Below are 21,090 nucleotides of genomic sequence, written 5' to 3' on the forward strand. Positions count from 1 at the left end.
TTAAAAAAAAAGTTCTTCAGATTTATTATCTGTATAAATGATGATGACATTTCAACGTAGCGCGAAGGAGTAAATTTGACATTAAATTAGCTAAATAAAAGTGTTACTATATACAATTATGAAGTTGCAAAGATTTTATTGCATTGCCTAGTGTTGCCTTTCGCTAAAAAGAACAGCTGACAAGGATAACATAAATTGTATATTAAATAATAAAAATAATAGTTTTATGAACAATAGTAAAATTATATACTTTTACGATTTATAAAGAGTATTTAAATATGAAATGCATTTAATGTAGATGTTAATATTTCTAATCGTAAAATGACCGATAGCATCGCATTAATTTTATATTCTTGGTCAGTTTACGGTTTTTATATGTTTTTTTTTTATTGATGTTTTCAGACTGAATAACTATTTGTTAACGAATTAATTTATAATTTATTTTGAGACGTCTTAGTACGTTTGTATTATTAAATATATCTAATATATTGTGATTTTAAAGAACAACAAATAAAATAATAAAATATAGATTTTTGCTTTTTTTTTTAATTCTTCGGTTACGATTCAGCCAGTACTGATAAATGATATAAGGTAACAGTAATTGTCCCACGGCAAGATTTTTGAAAGGAGCATTCCCCAAGCTGCTTCTCATAGCAAAAAAAAAAAACAGAATAAATAGCCGATAAAGAATATTAATTAAATATTGCTTGAGAAATGTGTAAGCAAATATTTTACTGTTCCATGATACCGTATGAATCATAATTACTAAGCGGTTAACGACTTTTTTTATCATGCGAACATCCCTTTTTAGGGTTCCATATCTAAAAAATATTTTTAATTTCGATTAATTACACATATTACAGTTATTTTAAAAAACTAATATATAAAGCTACCAAATGAAGAAGTCTCTAAAATTTTGCAAACATTCTGTAACATTATTTAATTTTTGATGTCAAATACTATATTCTTTACTTTTTTCAAGTTACAATCACGTGATATATATGTATATTATATTGGGCTTCTTTACCTTAAATCCACAGGAGATAAATGATGTTAGTTTATTGTATTTCTTTAATGCTAATGTTACGCTGGTGGGTAAATTAAACTGATGGAAAATGGTGACCACTATTCCTTAACTTGGGAGCAAAGATGTTATGATTGATGATATAAAATAGATGCCTTGAATAACAATAAGTAAAGCGGCAATATTATCTAACCAGAAGTTCTAGCACAAAGTCTCATGCGATCCCCTCTAAAAGAGATGTCGAAAACCTAACTTGAATTACCTCAAAACGAACCTCTGTTTGTATGTTATTCAATTTATTATCATACATATTAAAAAAAGACTTCTTATTCTTCAAATCTTGATTTAATCATCTAGTTTATATTACTGACGTCATATGAGTAAGACGTGAAAACAAAAATAGTAAATTAAAATAATCCACACACTTTTATTGATGTAGTTTTATTTCAAATTGTAATGTTACTGCGCAGTTTTGATTTTGTTTTTGGGGCAATATGTCATAAAGGAATTTTTAATCAAATAAAATTAAGACATCTTGTAAGTACAAGCGAAAATTAAAGTAAAGTCTAAAAAAAGTAAGTCGATAGAATTTGAAGTGGAGGGGCGCGCGCTTCGTTATTCTTCTTCTTCTGCCTGGCATTTACTAATCCCGGCTATATCCAAGGTCTGCCTTCCGACTAAATCTACTCCACTTTGCACGGTCTTTAATAGCATTCTTTGTGAGTCCATTGGCTATCATGTCTTGCTTCACGACATCCAGCCATCGCTTCCTTGGGCGCCCGGGAGGCCTAGTTCCAGGTACAAATATATCAAGGCACTTTCTCCCGACATAGTCCTTAGGTCGCCGCGCGACATGACCATACCACCTCAGACAACGCTCTTGGAGCTTATCCGCTACGTCACTGACCCCGAGACTGCCTCTGATGTACGAGTTTCGTAACACATTCATCTTCGCGCGCCTTCGTTATTAAATAGATATAATAGGCTATTTGACTGGTTTTTAAAATCAATTTTATATTATTTAGTAGAAGTTGAGAAACCCAGTAAAAGGTGTTTTTTTATTTCTAGTACATATTTGCCGAAAAATATCATATTAAAAATTCCATATTTAAATAGCGCGCGAAAACGCTACTTGGACAATATGGCACTGCAATGGGGTCGGTGACGTCACTTTCCAGTATTTTAATCTGTGGTACATATAGTAGAAAAGCAAGGTTAACAAGAAAGTGACTTCATCATAAGCCTGGCCAATCAGGAGCGTTTTGTGTCATGTGACAAACTTTTGATAAAATGCATTTTTATTTATGGATTTTTGAATAAATTAAGTATTATTTTCAACTTTCGTTTGTAAATAACCATTTTTAAACTTATAATATACACCGATTACAATAATTCCCAATTTATTTTTCGCATTGTCAAATAGCCTATTAAATATAAAATTAATACGGAACCCGCGTAATAAACATCGGGCTGTATAATAACTATTGTCTTTAAATATTTTACTTTTTAAATTTGTTTTTTTTTTTTTAATTTTGAAAGGTTCACTGACCTCATTATACGAACGATAAAATAAATGATTCAGAAAAAAAAATACGTTTTGTTTTACTGGGAATTTTTTTTCCTTAATAACTATAGTAAACATTCGTTTTGTAAGTGAAAGGTTTTGATTGAAATAAAAATTTAAAAAATTATATAAATTTATTTAACATTTTAATTTCTCAGTGGGACTTAGAATTCATAAATCCTATTCTAATAGTTCGCAATTACATTTCTAGACTAAAAATACTACATTAAGCTTAACAATAAAGTTTATCTACAATTGAACAAATATCTACGATTCCTGTATTGTGTTTTCATTAGAGAAATGGCTAATAGTTTTAATAATATTATACAAAGCTGAGTAAAATTGTTTGATTTGACTTTGAGATCAAATATAAAATATATCCCATTCAACAAAAGCCTAGTATAAACTGTCACAGTTGCTCGTTGCTTGTCAAAATCGTAGATAAAAATCATAGACAATAACGCTGACTCCACACGTGGGGGACATCTTCTCCGGTATTAGTAAACGTGTCCTGTTCATCGTTGTGTGGTATTTGATTTTTTTTTAATTTATTATTCGTAACGGTAGTATTGTTGTTGAGGGGCCTGTTGTCTCTGCTGTTGTTGTTGTTGTTGGTGAGCAAGTTGTTGCTGGTGGGGGATTTGCTGTGGTGCCTGAGCTTGAAGTTGTGGTTTAGGTGTTGGGATTTTTACAACGATGTCGGTTGGTTGGCGGGAAACCTAAAAAACAAATGTCATTATTACCACTTACTTTCTTTGGCTCTAATACTAAGAGAAAACGTTCGTCAGTTTTTAAATTCATTCCCTTTATCAAGTCGTAAACTCTTGTTACATCTTGAAACTAAAGCATTACAGACAACTGCATATAAAATTGAACTTACATAATATGTCAACTTGGTTCAAAATTGTGTAACATCTTTGGACGTTACGTCCAATACAAATAAATCTACTTTTTACTAATTATAACAGATAATATCCTCCTTACCTCAGCCTTGAAACCCTCTTTAGGATCAGCGGTGTAAGTAACGGTCCTGATGAATCCATCGCTGTCAACAACTGAGTAAGAGCCCTTGATGACGTCACCGTCTCTCTGTTCTTTGCGGTTTTGGTAGTTGGTGTACTGGTCGTCGTTTACATCGAAACCGAACTGGTAGGAAGGATTATGCTGAAAACAGAAAAGTCAATTTTAAAAAAAGAATATGCAATCGCGTTAATAGTTTTGCCGCTGTTTTGTCTATAATTGACAGTTTATCAGTGAATGACAGGAGCGTGTGTCCTGTAGACGAATACAATAATGAACTTTATAAATATAATGCATATAGCATATATTTGTTTCTATAGGATGTTTTGGATGAACTATACATAGCTTACTAACGCACATCAGTGCAGCGTTTTGGAAAAACCTTCAACCTCCATCCACAAGAAATAAGGTCTATGCCCAGTAAAACATTCACAGACTATTTCTCTTACGTTAACATATGATAATGACAATAGGCTTAGAAAAGTGTATCTAGGAACAAACTTATAAAAGAAGAATATATTTTGATCACGAATTTTTAACTTTCTTTTGTTTTTAAAATTCAGTTACAAGTATTCCAATTTAATCCAATCTACTACTGATAGCATCTTATGTAGTCGCTTATTTTCTTTTGTACCTACATGGATAAGTTCACAATAGAATGAGTTTTGTTCTATAAAAGCTTTGTCTAATATTTAAAACATTGTAAGAGCCTTATTTACTCTAAACACCGATTTATTATCTGTTACATTTTGGATATATCACTAATTATAAAACTTTAACATTCACAATTGTTGTAGGTACTAAACTAGCATATGGCTTAGAGTCATTATCATTATTACATAGTGTAAAACAAACTCGCTTACCGCTGTCTGACCCTATGTATGCTTAGATCTTTCAAATTACACAACGGATTTTGATGAGGTTTTTCTTTAACATATACAGTGATTCGAGAGGAAGGTTTTTGTATATAATACATGGACAATATAGTAAAGAAAAAAGTAAACTATGTAGTATATTTAGTATCAGCATTGCACCTGTGTGAAGCCGGGTAGGGTCGCTAGAGTACTATATAGCTTTGTGGCTGCAATTATACTTGTAATAACAAATTCAAAATTAACAAACGAACGTTTAAAACATTAAAGTAATTCAATTAAAGTTAAAGAGAATGTAAACGATTTAATGTTTACGTTCCTTGTAATTTTGGTCACGACTTTTTTTAAAGCTGTTATAGAATAAAATTGGCTGTTACTAGGTTTTGATACTGGTTAGCTGAAGTGGTTCAATTGCTCTATCAAACATTACACGAACGAGACTATCCAGTTTCGAGTGAAAGTCAAACACGACCGCTTACGATCCTACGATAGCCGATCCGCACTTAGTTATATCTTTTACACTATATGTTATACGGAAACATCTAATCAGTGCTGTGAAAGTAGCTTAATTTACTTAAGCATGACTATAAATAGCATAAAATCGTATCTATTTGAGCTATCCAAGCTGTCTTGTTAATATTTTCCTGTTTTTAATTTCCCTGATATGATTGTGAATTTTATGAATTACGTAATGCTGGTTCTTAAATTTATAATAACAATTTTTTCCTATTAATATTTTCCTTTATTAAAATGAAAAACAAATGTATTTAAAAAAAGAACAGTTGATATTTTTCATATTATACACATTTTTTTAAAACGGGAAACAAAAGCGATGACCAAATTTGTGCCAGCCAGTGTAAAAAATCAAGGAAGTAAAAAGTTAAACATAATTTTGTTTACTAAGAAACGAACTCTAACAAAGACAAAAGACACAGGTTGTCGATCTTTGAAAGGTCAATGACATCTACTTCCATTTTATAAATGGTAAATAACATTACTACTAGTAATCATTCTTCATAAACTTCTTACTTAGACATATGTATTATAAACGCAAATTAATATTAGAAATATGAAAGTAACTCTGTCTGTCTGACTGTCGCTTTGTCACTGCTAAACTACTGAACCGAATTGGACGAAATTTGTTATGAAGACTTGAACAATAAAGGACTTTTTTGCCTAACATATGACATCAAACTCCCTAAAATGCGGGCGAAACCGTGGGCAACAACTAGTATTACATATTGGTAAAAACGATACAATTTTTAGAATAAATTTAATATGTATTCAGTTTAGAGGTATTTAAGATTTCTTATCTCCTGTTAAAATCTAGGATGAACGAGGTACAATAATTTTAAATAAAACCTCCACAGTTAATTAATTTATAGTAACAAACAAAATATTATCATATATTAAAGTCTGAAAATATAACACTCTTTCTATAAAAAGAGTAAGTTATGTTATAACTTGTTGTGTTCCGGTTTGAAGGGTGAGTAAGCCAGTGTAACTACAGGCACAAGGGACATAACATCTTATTTCCCAAGGTTGGTGGCGCATTGAAAATGTAAGTAATAGTTAATATTTCTTACAGCGTCATTGTCTATGGGTGATGGTGAAAAAAACTTATATAAATGATGTGTATAATCCCTGTATATCTTTTTATGAGAAAGTAAATGTTAATGGAGGCAATTAAAATACCCAAGTCGCGTATTAGATTAAAGTTCAATACACGTTTTAGTTATTATTCAATATCGTTTCCTTATTTCCTAATTAATATTCTCAGCCATAATTAATTATGGCTAATAGCCATTATACAACCTATTACGTTTACTTTGAAAAATATTCAGTCGAACTGAAACGAATGTGGAATTATAATTAGTTTAATTAATTTGTTTTTATTGTTTTCTTTGTTTTGAATAAATAAATAATTAATTATAAAGTATTTATTTAGATTAATAATTATTTTATATATCTCTAATTTAAAAATATATTATGTAATGGACATTTGTTGACATATAATCGTCATAATATCAGTTAATGTCTTAATTAAAACTCATATTACATTCATTTCTTTTTACCTTTGACTCCTTTGAGATTTCTCTTTGTATGTTTTATTTAAGAGATTATGTATAATCTGTACATCGTGTTCTTTTTTTAAATTAAAAATGAGACCTACAACAACAACCTGTCAATTTCCCACTGCTGAGCTAAGGCCTAAATAAGGCCTCTTTGAGGAGAAGGTTTAGAAGGTATTCCACGCTGTAAGTAGCGGGTTGGTGGAATACACATGTGGCAGAATTAAATTAATCACATGCAGGTTTCCTCACGATGTTTGCCTTCACCCCAAACACGAGAAGAATTACAGACAAATTAAGCACATGGATATTCAGTGGTGCTTGCTTGTGTTTGAATCCGCAATCATCAGTTAAGATGCACGCGTTCTAAGCACTGGGCCATCTCGGCTCACTAACCATTATTATAGTCAGGTGTTTTTCTACTAGGCTCTATTTTCTGTAGATGTAGTCTTTGTGTACTCACGTCAAAGTCCTCAGGTTCCCGTTGTTGTTGGGGCCTGTACTGTTGTTGTGGCTGAGGCTGAGGCTGAGGCTGGTATTGAGGCCTTTGTTGGTACTGTTCCTCGGCTTGTACGTTGTATGGCTGAAAACGAAACATTAACATATAGCAATAGTCGGTCATAATGAGTTTACCAAGAGTTAGTTACTCATAAGACGTAAAAGAAGTCAAGATATTAAAACTGGGTTATAAAATAGGTTCACGTCTCAAGAAATTCTCAGTATCTCATTTGAGTTTGGTTCTCATGTCTCAAAAGCTAGTGCATCTTTTATATATTGAACTCTCCGGTTATGACCGGATATAGAATAGCAGTACCAAGGTTATGAAACTCGAAATCTATGTTTCCATAAGAATCAACTACAAAACTAAAAGGGGTTTAGTGATACAAATCTTCATCTACACATACTCTTTTATGTATCTGTGACTGATCTGATTGTAAATATGTATGTTGCTTTATTGTATACATTCTGTCACTAATCTGATTGAACAACGAACGCCCATTGGTCGTTTATGACGTCATTAAGTGCCATTGACCAATGAGATCGCGATTAAACTTAAGTCAGTTGATCTGACTTTGAACAGAGTTTCAGTAGCTGGTAATTAATCGACAATAAGTTTATTTAATTTTTTTTAATGGTATAGATTGACGGACGAGCATATGGGCCACTTGATGGTTAGTGGTCACCATAAGTACAATGACGCTCTAAGAAATATTAGCTATTCCATAAATCGTCAATGCGCCACCAACCTTGGGAACTAAGATATTATGTCCCTTGTGCCTGTAGTTGCACTGGCTCACTCACCCTCCAAACCAGAACACAACAATACTGAGTACTGTTGTTTGGCGGTAGAATAACTGATGAGTGGGTGGTATCTACCCAGACGGGCTTGCAAAGTATGTTATAAATGCGAAAGTAACTCTGTCTGTTGCTGTTTGGAACAAGAAGGGTATAAGGGTATGAGACTCGGGCGATCAGTAGTTTTATTAAACTTACGAGTCGAGCAGGCGCTGGTGCTGGCTGCTGGACAGGTCGCGGTATGTGTTGGGCTTGTTGTTGTCCGCCGATATACTGCCTCAATAGATGTGGAGGAATGCCTTCATCCTGCTGATTGTTTAATTGCTATTTAGTAATAATAAACACATATGCAACTATCAATCAAAAATGAAATTCGAAAATCAAATTCATTTTCTTGGAAAAGGAATGAAGTGCGAAATAAAGCATAAATAAGGCCAGTTTTATATTTGTCAGAGTAAATTAAATAAAGTGAGCTGTAATGATATTATCTATATTTATAACTCTGTATGCCTGTCTTTCTGTCGCTCTTTCATGACCAAACCGCTGAACCGAATTTGATGAAATTTGTTATGAAGCAAACTTGAACTCCTAGAAAGGACAGGGCAGGATTGAAATCAAATCAAAATATAACCCATCTAAGAACTACTGAACAGCAATTTTTAAACATGACAATTAACTTAAACCTAGTCGTTTGTATGTAAAAAACTCGATAGTTACTTTTCCTCAATTAAAACACAAAAGTAGTATGCATGTTTATTAAAAACAACTTGATTATTATTCATCCTGTATAAAAATCAACGAACGCATAAATTCGCTCTTTTTTATTGCATATGCTCATTTATTAGCAATTAATTCGACATGTCAGTACAACTTGTTGATATCGATGAATTCGACTCGATTCGAACGAGATATCGATGTTAATGGTCCGAAATAAATGATTATCTCGATTCTGGGTCGTTCGTTACACAACTGTAACAATACGTCTGGTTACGTAGCGATTTGACTCGCTTTTTAAATGTTACACGCGTTGTGCAAAATTACATGTATTTGTGGTTGAATTTTTACTATTTCATGCATTCGTATGCAATTTTCATGTTACGTGCCGTTGCGTAACACTCGAAGCCTTGCGGTAATGAAGTGTATCGGAAAGGTGCAAGTTGTATGAATCAAGCTTAATGTAATTTTATTCTTTAATTTATTACACATTTTTCATTTCTCAACTAACGTTATTTGTGGATTTAAAATGAGTTATAACTCTTAATGCTTATGATTATATATTTTCTGATCTGTCAGTACATATTTTTGTATTTTTTCTATGTTATAAATACGTAATATTTTAAAGAATTGATCAAAACTTATGTATATTTAATATTTCCAGCAAAACCGTAGAACTTTTTGAACAGGTACTCCGGATTGCGCTGCATTTTTGGGTGCATACGTCTTGTGTATATTAATTAAGAACTCTTTTGAGTTAGATAGTACAAAAGAGGCTTCTTATTTGTTAATATGAATATAGTAGTTTTCTTAATACAATTTTTCAATAAGAAGTATGATATTAAAATTAATCATAGCAGTACATTTATCAGTAAGACCGGAGGATTGAAACCAGGGGCTAGGGATTTGCGATATTATATTATCTAGCCTCTAGATCAATAAGGCAATCTAAATCATTAAATATATATGTAACTAGATGTGTGTCTTTGTTGCAGTCTTCTTATAATATCAGATTTCTGCCAGTGAAGGTCCCATCGAAATTGGTTCAGACGTTTTAGAGATCAACCGGAACAGACAGACACAAAAACATTGAAAGATGGCGTTTTGGCATATATACCGTGTGCACATACATATGCATTTAGTAAACAGTGGTTATTTTAATATTAAAAACAGACACTTCAATTTTATTATACATATTATGCATAGATTGAAATATTAACTATTTATTTTTACAGTTAATGACAGAAGTAACACTACATAACACAACATAACTGTTATGATCTCGATTCTAAATTGTATGATTTCATTTATAATAATTTAAATAGGATGTAATTTTAGATTGTCTATATTGATCTTGTTTAATTTTATGGAAGTCGAATAGTTAAAAAAATGTATCCTGAACATAAATTATAGCAAATATATCAGTTTCAAAGATTACAGTACAATATTTAGTAACGATATTTCAATCATTACTTAGATTATGCAAATATGGAATCGGTTTTTATGTTTATTTATATGAATTAAAACAAACCATGTTACACGTTTGTAAATCGAACAGATTAATTATTTAAAATAAAACATTAAAAGAGTATTTACTTATGGCAATACACTAATATGTCAAAATTGGGTAAAAGAGTAAAATAAAATTAATGGAACGATTCAAATCAAAATATTTAAAAAAGGAACTAATATTTTTATGTTAATATATATAATAAAAAAGGTAAGACTACTTTTACTAACCTGTTGGTGAATTTGATACTGAGGCGCCGCCACCACACACCCTAAAATCGCTAACGTGATGCACTTACGAAACATTGCACACACTATAAAGAACCTATAAAATTATAAACAAGGTACACCACACACGCGGGAGCACAACGTATTGTATGTTGCGTGTAGGTGACTCTCACTTTATATAGAGACACCCCTTCTAAGTAGTGAGGGCGGGAGTACTGCTCCGTGAGTGCAATTCAAAAACTAGAGCATTTAGTGTTTCGCACTGGTCGGTAAGTATTTAAATTTTTGAATTGTTCGATAGTTTTTTTTTAAATACGTAATTTTTAAATTTCTTAAATACTAAAAAGTTCTTATATCATTAAAAAAAGTTATAATGTTTGCGTAACGAAATAATTTAATTAATTAGAATTAACTGCAAAATATTGCAGTAAGTATTATTTATTATAACATCTTTAGTGGTCGTTTTTAAATCTCTTTCCAAAATAGAAATTCGCTTATGAATAATATTTAAGATAATATTTTTATGAACAATATTAAGTAACGGATTTTAGACTAAGTAATAACATATGTCTACTGTTTCCAAATACTGTTTAACATACAATAGGATAAAGGTCGACTAGATAGCCATATAAAACTTAATGGTCCATGTGCGATATTGGTCCACATAACATAGTTAGTTACAACTAACTTATTTTTAATTTTATATGATCGACAATTATTGTTCTAAATAAAAAGGAAAGGAAAAGGATTACGGAAAATGGATTTAATTTTCAAATATACTTTATTCAAACAGACTTTAGACAACTATTAGAAGTAAAGCGATCTAAGATTCAAACTGGGCGACCACAAACATCCATGTACTTATTTTGTCTTTTTAAGTTAATTTCGAGTTCAGAGATAGAGAAAAATGTCGTGTAATCTGAATTATGTGGATGAAATTTCAAAAAATGTTGTCGAACAACTCACTAAAACTGAGATCAACTCTAAACCTTCGGATGGTCAGGAGGAAAATTCTGTTGGACTATACATGCCCACTGTAACTGTACCACTCTTTATAGGGCAATGGCATATAGCCTTAATTTTCTTTTTACAGAATGTATTGTACAAGTATTATTCAAATTAGATTATCAGTCCTTCTTTGTATAATAGAAGATAACAAAAATATGAGAAAAACGATTCGATATAAAATTGTCCTCAAAATAAGTGAGATGAAAAAAGTATTTGCCAACATACGTGCTACAGATAACACATATACCTAAAACTAGAGTATGTGTAAATCTCAAATCAGTATTCATATATAAATTATTGTTTATTAAAAATTATATTTATAAGTACAAAGTATATCTTTAATAATTTTGAGTCTTACTCTTATATCATTCAACCTCGACATATGTAATTAATTAATTCTTTAGTTTTAAGCGAACTATAACCATCTTAATGATCCTTTTTAACTCAATCGGATAAGCGTATAAACTTATACAACACAAACAAAGATACATTTCTTTAATTAATCAATCAAAATTTCACAGAGATTATTGATATATTTTTTTGCAACTGGACCTGATAATAAGTTCATAAGACCAAATATTAACCATTCCTTACATCGCCAACGTTTCACCACCCAACAAAGATGTTATGTCTCTTGTACCTATAATCTCACTGGCTTAACCTTCAAACCGGAACAACGATTCAAATATTGCTGTTGATGGTAGCATAATTGATCAATGGGTGGTATCTTCTGAGTCTAGCAAGGAGCCCTATCACCAAATAAGTGTTTCAATTTTTATACACTTTCCAGTACTACAGGCGACATGTAATGAAAAAAGTATGCTGGTTTATATAGCAAGCTGCATTTATTTACATTTTTTAATTACACGTTACATGTAAAACCAGTCTTCAATTAGTAATAGTTACATGACATGTATGCACGTGTCGCTGTTGTCAAGTTATTGAATATATCGTGACCGCCCTAAATTCAGACCGTTTAAATGGCCGTTTAATATATTGAAGTGATCTTGAACGTAATTATATATGGTATACATAGCTAAAATAAAGAGGTCAAGACTATGTGTTTTTTATGTTATTCACCAGTTATCTTAAATTACAATCATATACCTATCTGTTAAAGCCCTTTAGCTTCAAAAAAGACTCGAGATGACCCACTGGTAGGGCACGAACATCTTAACCAATCCGAACCGGGTTGATACCCGCAATCATCAATGAAAATTCCATGGGTTTGAACCCAGGCGCCACTGAATTTTCGTTTGCTTAATTTGTGTTTATAATTCATATAAAGCTCGGCGTTGAAGGCAAATATCGTAAGGAAACCTGCATGTGTCTAATTTCAACAAATATGAATCCAACCACCAGGATTGGAACAGCGTGGTGGAATGTGGTCCTAACAATCTGCTCAAAGGAAGCCTCCCCTGGCTTTAGCCCAGCAGTGGGAAATTTACAGATTGTTACTTTTATGAGCTGCCGACTGTCAAATGATGGTAAATGGCTATTACTGCCTACTATTATGTAGCCTTGGTACCTTGAGAAATATTAATCACTCCTAATTAAACAAATACACTTATGGGAGCAAAGAGTTCATGTCGCTTGCCACTTTAGTTACACAATGTAAATCGTAACACAACAATAATAAGTTATTGTTGTTTGGTGGTAGAATATCTATGCCACGAGTGGGTGGTACCTACTACCTACCCAGAGAGGCTAACATAAAGCCAAACAACCAAACAAAGCATTAATTATGACAAATCTGTTAAGCTTTATTTGTTATTGTTCTATATATGTATGCAGGATGTGTCTTCAAATATGCTTGATTTATTAAATTTCATACACTCTGTATATACATAGGATTATTGTAGATGGCGTTATGACTTAGTCATTCAAATCTATCTCATTCAACTTTCTAAACTATAACTTCAACTGTTAACATATTGTTGAACGATGTTTAACTATGATTGAAAAAATGTTTAGAAAGGCAGGTATAGTGCAAGCATTTTCAATTATGTAAAACAATATCGCGAGTTATCACCCGCAGATTTAGATGCATTTAAGATTGTTTATCAGGCGCCATTCAATGGAGCTCCAGAATAATTCATATTAAATTTCATCAAATTCGGTTCAGTCGAAAGAGTAGCAGAGTTATTTTCGTATTTATAATTTTAATATAGAGTAATCTAAAGGATAAGGTACTTGTAAAGACGATTCAAGACTCAAGCTTTGGAGTCGTAACTATAAAATATTCGAAAGATTCGAAAGATATGTTGTTAGGGGAAAGACTCAATAGTGGCAAAAGTATAAAAAATCTTTTGAAATTTCTAAGTTAGGAAACAGCACTAAATAACAAAGCATGTACAACAACAACCTGTAAATTCCCACAGCTGGGCTAAAGGCCTCCTCTCCCTTTGAGGGGAAAGGTTTGAAACATATTCCACCACGCTGTTCCAATGCGGGTTGGTGGAATACACATGTGGCAGAATTTCTATGAAATTTGTCACATGCAGGTTTCCTCACGAAGTTTTCCTTCACCGCTGAGCACGAGAAGAATTATAAAGACAAATTAAGCACATTAAGATGCACGTATTCTAACCACTGGGCCATCTCGACTCATAAAGCATATGACACATTTAAAATACCTATTCATCAGATATATATCTAACTTTTATCAGATATGTGCACCAAAATTTTTTAATGTTCAATTTAATCCTGATTATTATATTCGTGTTTATTAAATCAGTTCACCGCACTTAAGAAGTAAAACACGGCATGTACTATAAAGCGAGGCGAAAGCGATATCTAGACTACCTGCTGTATATTAAAGATAAGCTTCATAAATACGTTTAATAAACGCGCTCCAAGTGATCCAAGTGACTGCTGGTTGATCCGGTCTCTAAATCCTTAGGATACGAATCATATAAGCGAAGATTGGTGCATTAAAAACATTTGGGTGGTTTCCTATGACATCTGTTGATACCCGGGGTATGAGACCCTCGCGAATAATCTTTGTTTACTTTTTTTTTTGAGACGACATTACATACATTACTCTGATCCCAATGTAAGTAGCCAAAGCACTTGGAGCTGAAGCACTTTACATCGACTCAGCCAGGAATCGAACCCAGGACCTCGGAATGGCGTACCCATGAACGGTATGCACACCAATGAACCACGGAGGTCGTCTATTTAAAAATACTATTGTAGATCTAATGAAAACCGGTGTGCACACCACTCAACCACGGAGGTCGTCTATTTAAAAATACTATTGTAGATCTAACTGACTTTTTATATATTGTTGTTTGGGGTTACTATGTGAACCCAATCGACGATAATATTACAAAAAAAAAAATTACACTATAGTCCTTTCGGGGCCCCTTTACAATAGGGGCCCCGTATAATAAATATAGTAATGGTTGCAGCGTAGACATTGAGAGTAGGCAGAAGTTACAATCTCGTTCCGCAAAAGGCATGTAATTCTGTGAGTCCAGTGCAGTGCGCTTGATCTCATGATCACATAACTTTATCTATCCCAAAAAATATCAATATATATCTTTATCATATTTACAGTGATCATAATTTTTGTTTTATCGTTACAATAAAATACAATATACTTATATACAAATATTACATAATATAGAGCAACGAATCGACCATTATTATCATTTCATAATATAAAACAAAATCCGTTTATGCCTATGTATGCATAGTTCTTTAAATTACGCAACGGATTTTGATGCGGTTTTTTTAATAGATAGAGCGTTTTGGGAGGAAGGTTTTTGTATATAATACATAGAAAATATAATACAGAAACAAGAAAAAATCTGTAGTATATTTAGAACCAAAAGTGTAAAAAAAGTTGGAGCCGGTCGCTAGTAAGAAATAAATTTAAATTATTTGATATTTTAAATCTTATAGATATTAAAGTTACGACGCTTTATCGTGTATACGTATAGCTGTTTTTAACGCGTACGCTTCGCATTCTTTCACAAGTGTGTTCCGACCATTATATTACTCACAAGAGATTAATTTCATTATGAAGTAACAAGCACTAACTTTCTGCTGCATATTTCCGATGTATTACAGTCAGTCGTAATCGCATACAAATGAAATTGTTGGATTTTATAATTAGTTACGACGACTGGAGATAGTAATATATTATGTGCGCTGAGATGACCTAGTGAATAGACTGTTCCACTTTGTGATTATAGCCCATTTTGGAACGAATCGTGAGGAAACCTGCATGTGTCAGATGAAAATCTTTGACATATGTTAACACCAACCCTTAAAATGCTGGATGGTGGTTACTAGTCATTGGAACAGTATAGTATTTTTTTTATGACATAGGGGGCAAGTGAGCAGGAGGCTCACCTGATGGAAAGTGACTACCCAAGGACATCTGCAACACCAGGGGGCTTGCAGGTGCGTTGCCGACCTTACAGTAGGTATTTGCTTCTAATATGAAGAATGTTTTTTCCCAACAATGTCTCATTTACATACAACAACAACAACAACAGTCTGTAAATTCCCAGTGCTGGGCTAAAGGCCTCCTCTCCCTTTGAGGAGAAGGTTTGGAACATATTCCACCACGCTATTCCAATGCGGGTTGGTGGAATACACATGTGGCAGAATTTCTATGAAATTTGTCACATGCAGGTTTCCTCACGATGTTTTTCTTCACCGCTGAGTACGAGATGAATTATAAAGACAAATTAAGCACATGAATCAGCGGTGCTTGCCTGGGTTTGAACCCGCAATCATTGGTTAAGATGCACGAGCTCTAACCACTGGGCCATCTCGACTCTATGTACATAATAATGATAAGAAATTAGCACACCATTTACAGATTTATAATAATTAACTCAATTCATTTTTTTCTTTATGTATACCTAAGTGGACGGTAAATAACTAATGAACAACAACCTGAGGAACGAATGATATGTCCCATATGTCTGAATGAAGCAGTGTATCATTCACTCTTCAATCCGGAATAGAAAAAGAATAAGTATTGAGGTTTGACCGTAAAATATATGAAGAGTAGGTGGGCCCTACCCAGACGGCCTTGCGCAAAGCCTTACCATCAAGTAAAAATAAATCAATTATGATTACTTTTAAAGTGTATTATATAATGTTTATAACAGACACGCCCTGCTCTGGTTTCATAATACTGTTTTAAATTAATAAGATGTATAGTACGACACAACTTAGATGTAGCATCGGCAAAATTCGTAAAACCGACCAAATCCGAATTAAGTACGCCATCCCAAATTATCAATATATATTTCTTATGTGAATATGGTCTTTACACAAACGAAATAACTTGCAACATCATATGACCTCATATATTCATCATTTTGATAAGTCGATTTACATGCACTTGCTTTCTCGGGTTGAACTGACGCAAGTATCTATAGCGACGAATAGCGTCGAATGGCGCGATAGGGAGCTATATCCATTGGTTGTAAATCGGCCTGTTGACTTCCAGGCAGGATATATTAATTTTAATAATTGTATCAACTAACATGACAGTATTTTTTTAAATGTTGAAAAAGATTAACTACTGACTTTCTTGACGGTTCTTCTCGGTAGAGTCTACTTTCGGAACCGCAAGTAGCTTCATTTAATTGTTAAATGACGATTCAAAAGTGCTTGTCCTACAAACCTAGCCTACTTGAATAAAGTTTATTTTGATTTTGATTTTAGATTTTTTGAGTAATCGGTTTTATTGAATTTGAATTGCCGATGCTTTATCTAAGTGGTGTCATACTATACGCCAATTTATCGAGAATAGTGTTATTTCGAAAAATATTCTCGAAAAATTATGGTACGTAAAGTTCCTAAGCTTGTCCATTGTTCGCTTAGAAAACAATCATTTTGTGATAAAGTCTTTTATATCTGTACTATCTTTACTAATATTATACGTCAGTAACTCTGTCTGTTACCTTCAAATAACTGAACACATTTAGATTAAATTTGGTATTTAGATAGTTTGATTCCCGGGGACGGACATAGCCTACTTTGTTTTATTCATCCCAGAGGTCGTAAAATGTGAGGTGATACTTCATATCTAATAGGGAAAATTTTATAAATTTCGTGCAAGTAAAGCCGCAATTTCAGCTATTGTAACAATAAAATATAAAGTTATGATATACCTTTTGTGCGTCTGTCAAAATTTGAATGTTGTCGAGACTTTTTACAAAAAAATATATAACAAAACTAACCTCTTTTGTTAGTAAGATTCGATATTCAAAAAAGAACTAAATTCTAGATCATATCGTGAAAGGCGTCGTCTATTGCGAATTGACTCGTACTTCACTTTCATCAATCTCATACCGACAGACTTGTCTACGTTCGATTCAGCTTCGCCCATACATTCCATATACGTAGATTTTTTTGTAATATTTCATAGATAAACCTGTGTTTTCTTGGTTCTCAACAAACGCTGAAAACAAGGTTGGAATTTTTATGACGTTTTTAAGGTGAGTTGTACGATATCCTATTAGTACAACACAGCTACACATAAAATATATTTATATATGGGTTGCTGTATATTAAAATAATAATTAAATTAAAAATGATTATAGATCTATTCACTCAAGAAGGCGCGCCCCTCTGTGTAAAATTAAAAACAGCGTTAATTAGTGTGAGTGAATGAGTTCGTATTTAAAATATGTCTTAGTGTGCGTGTCACGATCAAAAGTACAGACAATAAAAAATTACAACATTATATTTGTTAAAGATATTATTTTAAAAAAGAATTAAATTAAAGTGTGAGGGCGGGCCTTTTTCATTTAATAGAACTGTACTATTTCGTCGGCAATAAGTGATCTGGAGATCTACTTACAAATCTTTCATGTAATATGCATATTATTCATTACATACATTACAAAATCATATTATAAATGTTACATCAATATTTATTTGAAATTAAAAACGAAAATTATATCATAATTTTAAAACATATATTATACCTAATATTTAACAAAGGGGGTCAATCAACGAATAAAAGAATTAGAATGATTTAATTTAAATAAAAAAAACGTTTTTGGTATTTGAACAGTGTAGACACGACTTTATTCAACGCGCCAAATGAAAACGAGCCCTAATAAATGACACATTTGCAGTGCAAGTAACTCGATAAGTTGCATTCATGTGTTCAAATGTAATTCGAGTCTGACTGTATCTGTGTCAGCCCTGAGTGGACCCTGGCCCGTCTATTGGCTTACAGAAATATTAGTTCATTGCCTTTTATTGATATTTCCAAATTCAGGTTGCTAAGTGAACAGTTTGCCTAATTGCTTAGTTTTTGGCGACTTAATATTTTGCAATAATCTTTTCCATTTTTCTTCAAAGTATTTTTTTCTCGTCGATTCTTGTATAAAGTAGACATATCTGTCATGATTTTTAAATATACTAATATAATTCTAATTGAAATAATAATATTTAGTACTGCTTTGATTTTTAAATACGTTGTTTTTCATTGAAATAACATTTATTAGTATCATTATTGATTCGGTTATCGACACCGTATAGTAGACTCCCGGCACTTCCTCTCGTGGTGTGACTGGTACTGCCTGGCACGAGAAAAACAAAAGAGGATTGATTTGGAACGTGGAATCGAAAAAAGGGGAACGGTGTTGTGAGAATCGTGGTGAAGATTAGTTAATTTAAATATAAAAAGTGGATACTTAATATCGTATCAATTGATTAATTAACATACTGGCATAATTAAATGTTACGTTAGTAGTTCTATTGCATATACTATTGATAGTTTTATAAGATATTAGCGACCCTCCCCGTTTTTCAGTCATTCTCTACATTGTCCATGTATTACATAGTTAAACTTTCGTCTTGAATCAATCTATCTTTAAAAAAAAATTAAAGATCTATGCACATATAGGGACACAGCAGCGGTAAGCGACTTTGTTTTATAATATGTAATTATGAAGATATCTTTCTAAGATATTATTCGGATATACATTTGCATTTGCTGCTTAATTTCGGTAAGTGTATATTAGTATGTATATTTCGGCGACCTCCGTGGTCGAGTGGTGTGTACACCGGTTTTCAAGGGTACGCCACTCCGAGGTCCCGGGTTCGATTCCCGGCCGAGTCGATATAGATTATATTACGTTTTCTATGTTGTCTTGGATCTGGGTGTTTGTGGTACCTTCGTTACTTCTGATTTTCCATAACACAAGTGCTTTAGCTACTTACATTGGGATCAGAGTAATGTATGTGATGTTGTCTCATATTTATTTATTTATTTGCGTACAAAAAAAAATATGTTCATAACTTTTTTCTTAGTACTGACCCAAATTAGAAAAGAATTTCGCTCGTAACATGTCATTGAGTAACACGAAGACGTCCATAACATTACAGAAACTTTCTGCCCCATTGTATGGATTTAAAAGAATTCGTTGAAATACGTCAGTGTCACATTTTTTTTTATCTGTGCTCTCTACGCTAATAATGGACAGTAATTAAAATTGAAAGCTTATTATATAAAACCTCCTTTCGAGCCGGATCTAGTTCTCGTGATAATTTGATAAGTATTATGTATAACAGTATTTATGTCAACCGACTGCCGCCGGCGTTACACACGGGCTCGTGTGTGATGCAAGATTAGGCATCTAAACCGGTGACACAGAAATAGAGGTTAACAAAATTACATTAATTCTAATTTGTAACGCACTTATTTAGTAAATTATTTGGGAAATAATTACTGTCACTTTTTAATTTGATTTTTAATAGATAAAATAGTTGCAAGATTTTTTTTTTATTTACATGATTTACGCTTTGATTATTTATGTCTACGTATAATCCAAATTTGTTCCGATTCTTCTCCTTATATGGAGAGGAAGTCTTAGCCCAGCAGTGGGCAATTTACAGTCTTTTGATGTGGTATACTGTCTAAGCGAAAAGCGTGTAGAAAAAAAGTGGTTAATGATTGGTTACTAAGTACACACACAAGTAAAACAGTATGACGTTTCGCATGTGTCAAGCGTATTTGTCACGCACACCATTATAATATAGTTGGCACGTTTGTTTTAGTACTTTTTTAATTTTAATTTAAATGATTTTTTTATGCATTGTGTTTATTGCACCAAAAAAAAACCACAAAAACAGACTATAGACGCAGTGATACGACAGCAAATTGTATCCCTGCTCTATTTTTTTTAGTATTTCTAAAAACTCATACCTCGAGCAAAGCAAAGGGCGGTTTTTGTGCGTTCATCTTTATGTCATTATTTAAAAGGAGCTGACCGTGTAGCTTACACTTATAAACATGTGAAAAAATGTCTGTCAAGATATACTTAAGAAACATCATTATGAATAGTAATGAAAGGTTTTGTATTGATTAGTTCTTGCGTTGACAAAATCATTAATAAATTAAGAAATTATTTATTTATTTTAATTATAAACTTCATAATAGAGTAATAATATGTTTTGTATCTTTGTTATTTAATCCTACTCGAATGATTTATAGAATTCTAGATAAGTTTTCTAGTAGTTATGTGACGGAATCGTTTTTTTTTTTTTTTTTTTTTTTTAACAACGGCAAAAGCAAACAGCTGATCAACATACTGTATTACTATACTCTGTGAACATTACCAACCGCACCCCTCATTATTATATTATTACGACAAGAAATGTGAGATCTTTGTCTGTTTCTTATTTCCAGGAACTTATGTTAGAAAATAACTCTTATTATTATGGCACTAAGGGTTACAAGCAACGATTACAATTACATATTGTATACGCCTTTTTATGCCCAATTAACCGTTTAAC

The 21,090-nt window shown here is 32.4% G+C and overlaps 2 protein-coding genes across 3 annotated transcripts in view; one reads left to right on the forward strand and one right to left on the reverse strand.

Annotated features, from left to right (window-relative positions):
• Positions 1-2,703: 2,703 nt before the first annotated feature.
• LOC124530605 (cuticle protein 19.8) lies at positions 2,704-10,461 on the reverse strand. 2 transcript variants are annotated; one of them, XM_047104834.1, is made up of 5 exons: positions 10,303-10,461; positions 8,047-8,157; positions 7,016-7,135; positions 3,573-3,752; positions 2,704-3,307 (listed from the first exon to the last, which is right to left on the reverse strand). In XM_047104834.1, the coding sequence occupies exons 1-5, from the start codon at positions 10,375-10,377 to the stop codon at positions 3,140-3,142; spliced, it is 654 nt and encodes a 217-aa protein (XP_046960790.1). In that variant the 5' UTR covers positions 10,378-10,461; the 3' UTR covers positions 2,704-3,139. The 2 variants fall into 2 exon arrangements, with proteins under 2 accessions (XP_046960790.1, XP_046960791.1); XM_047104835.1 differs by having other exon boundaries at positions 8,047-8,154; positions 10,303-10,457.
• Positions 10,436-21,090, forward strand: part of LOC124530604 — a 36,630-nt gene continuing 25,975 nt past the window's right edge. The window contains exon 1 of the mRNA XM_047104833.1: positions 10,436-10,568. The gene's annotated coding sequence lies outside the window, so the exon portion shown is untranslated. The remainder of the gene's footprint in view (positions 10,569-21,090) is intronic.

This window comes from Vanessa cardui, chromosome 6, assembly GCF_905220365.1.
Source record: "Vanessa cardui chromosome 6, ilVanCard2.1, whole genome shotgun sequence".
NCBI lineage: Eukaryota > Metazoa > Arthropoda > Insecta > Lepidoptera > Nymphalidae > Vanessa > Vanessa cardui.

Coding starts and splice junctions, on each gene's coding strand:
- LOC124530605 (XM_047104834.1), bottom strand. CDS start 10,377: ATGTTTCGTAAGTGCATCACGTTAGCGATTTTAGGGTGTGTGGTGGCG. Junction 3,753..7,015: donor GGGAACCTGAGGACTTTGAC/GTGAGTACACAA, acceptor TTCTGTTTTCAG/CATAATCCTTCCTACCAGTT. Junction 3,308..3,572: donor AAGAGGGTTTCAAGGCTGAG/GTAAGGAGGATA, acceptor TTTGTTTTTTAG/GTTTCCCGCCAACCAACCGA.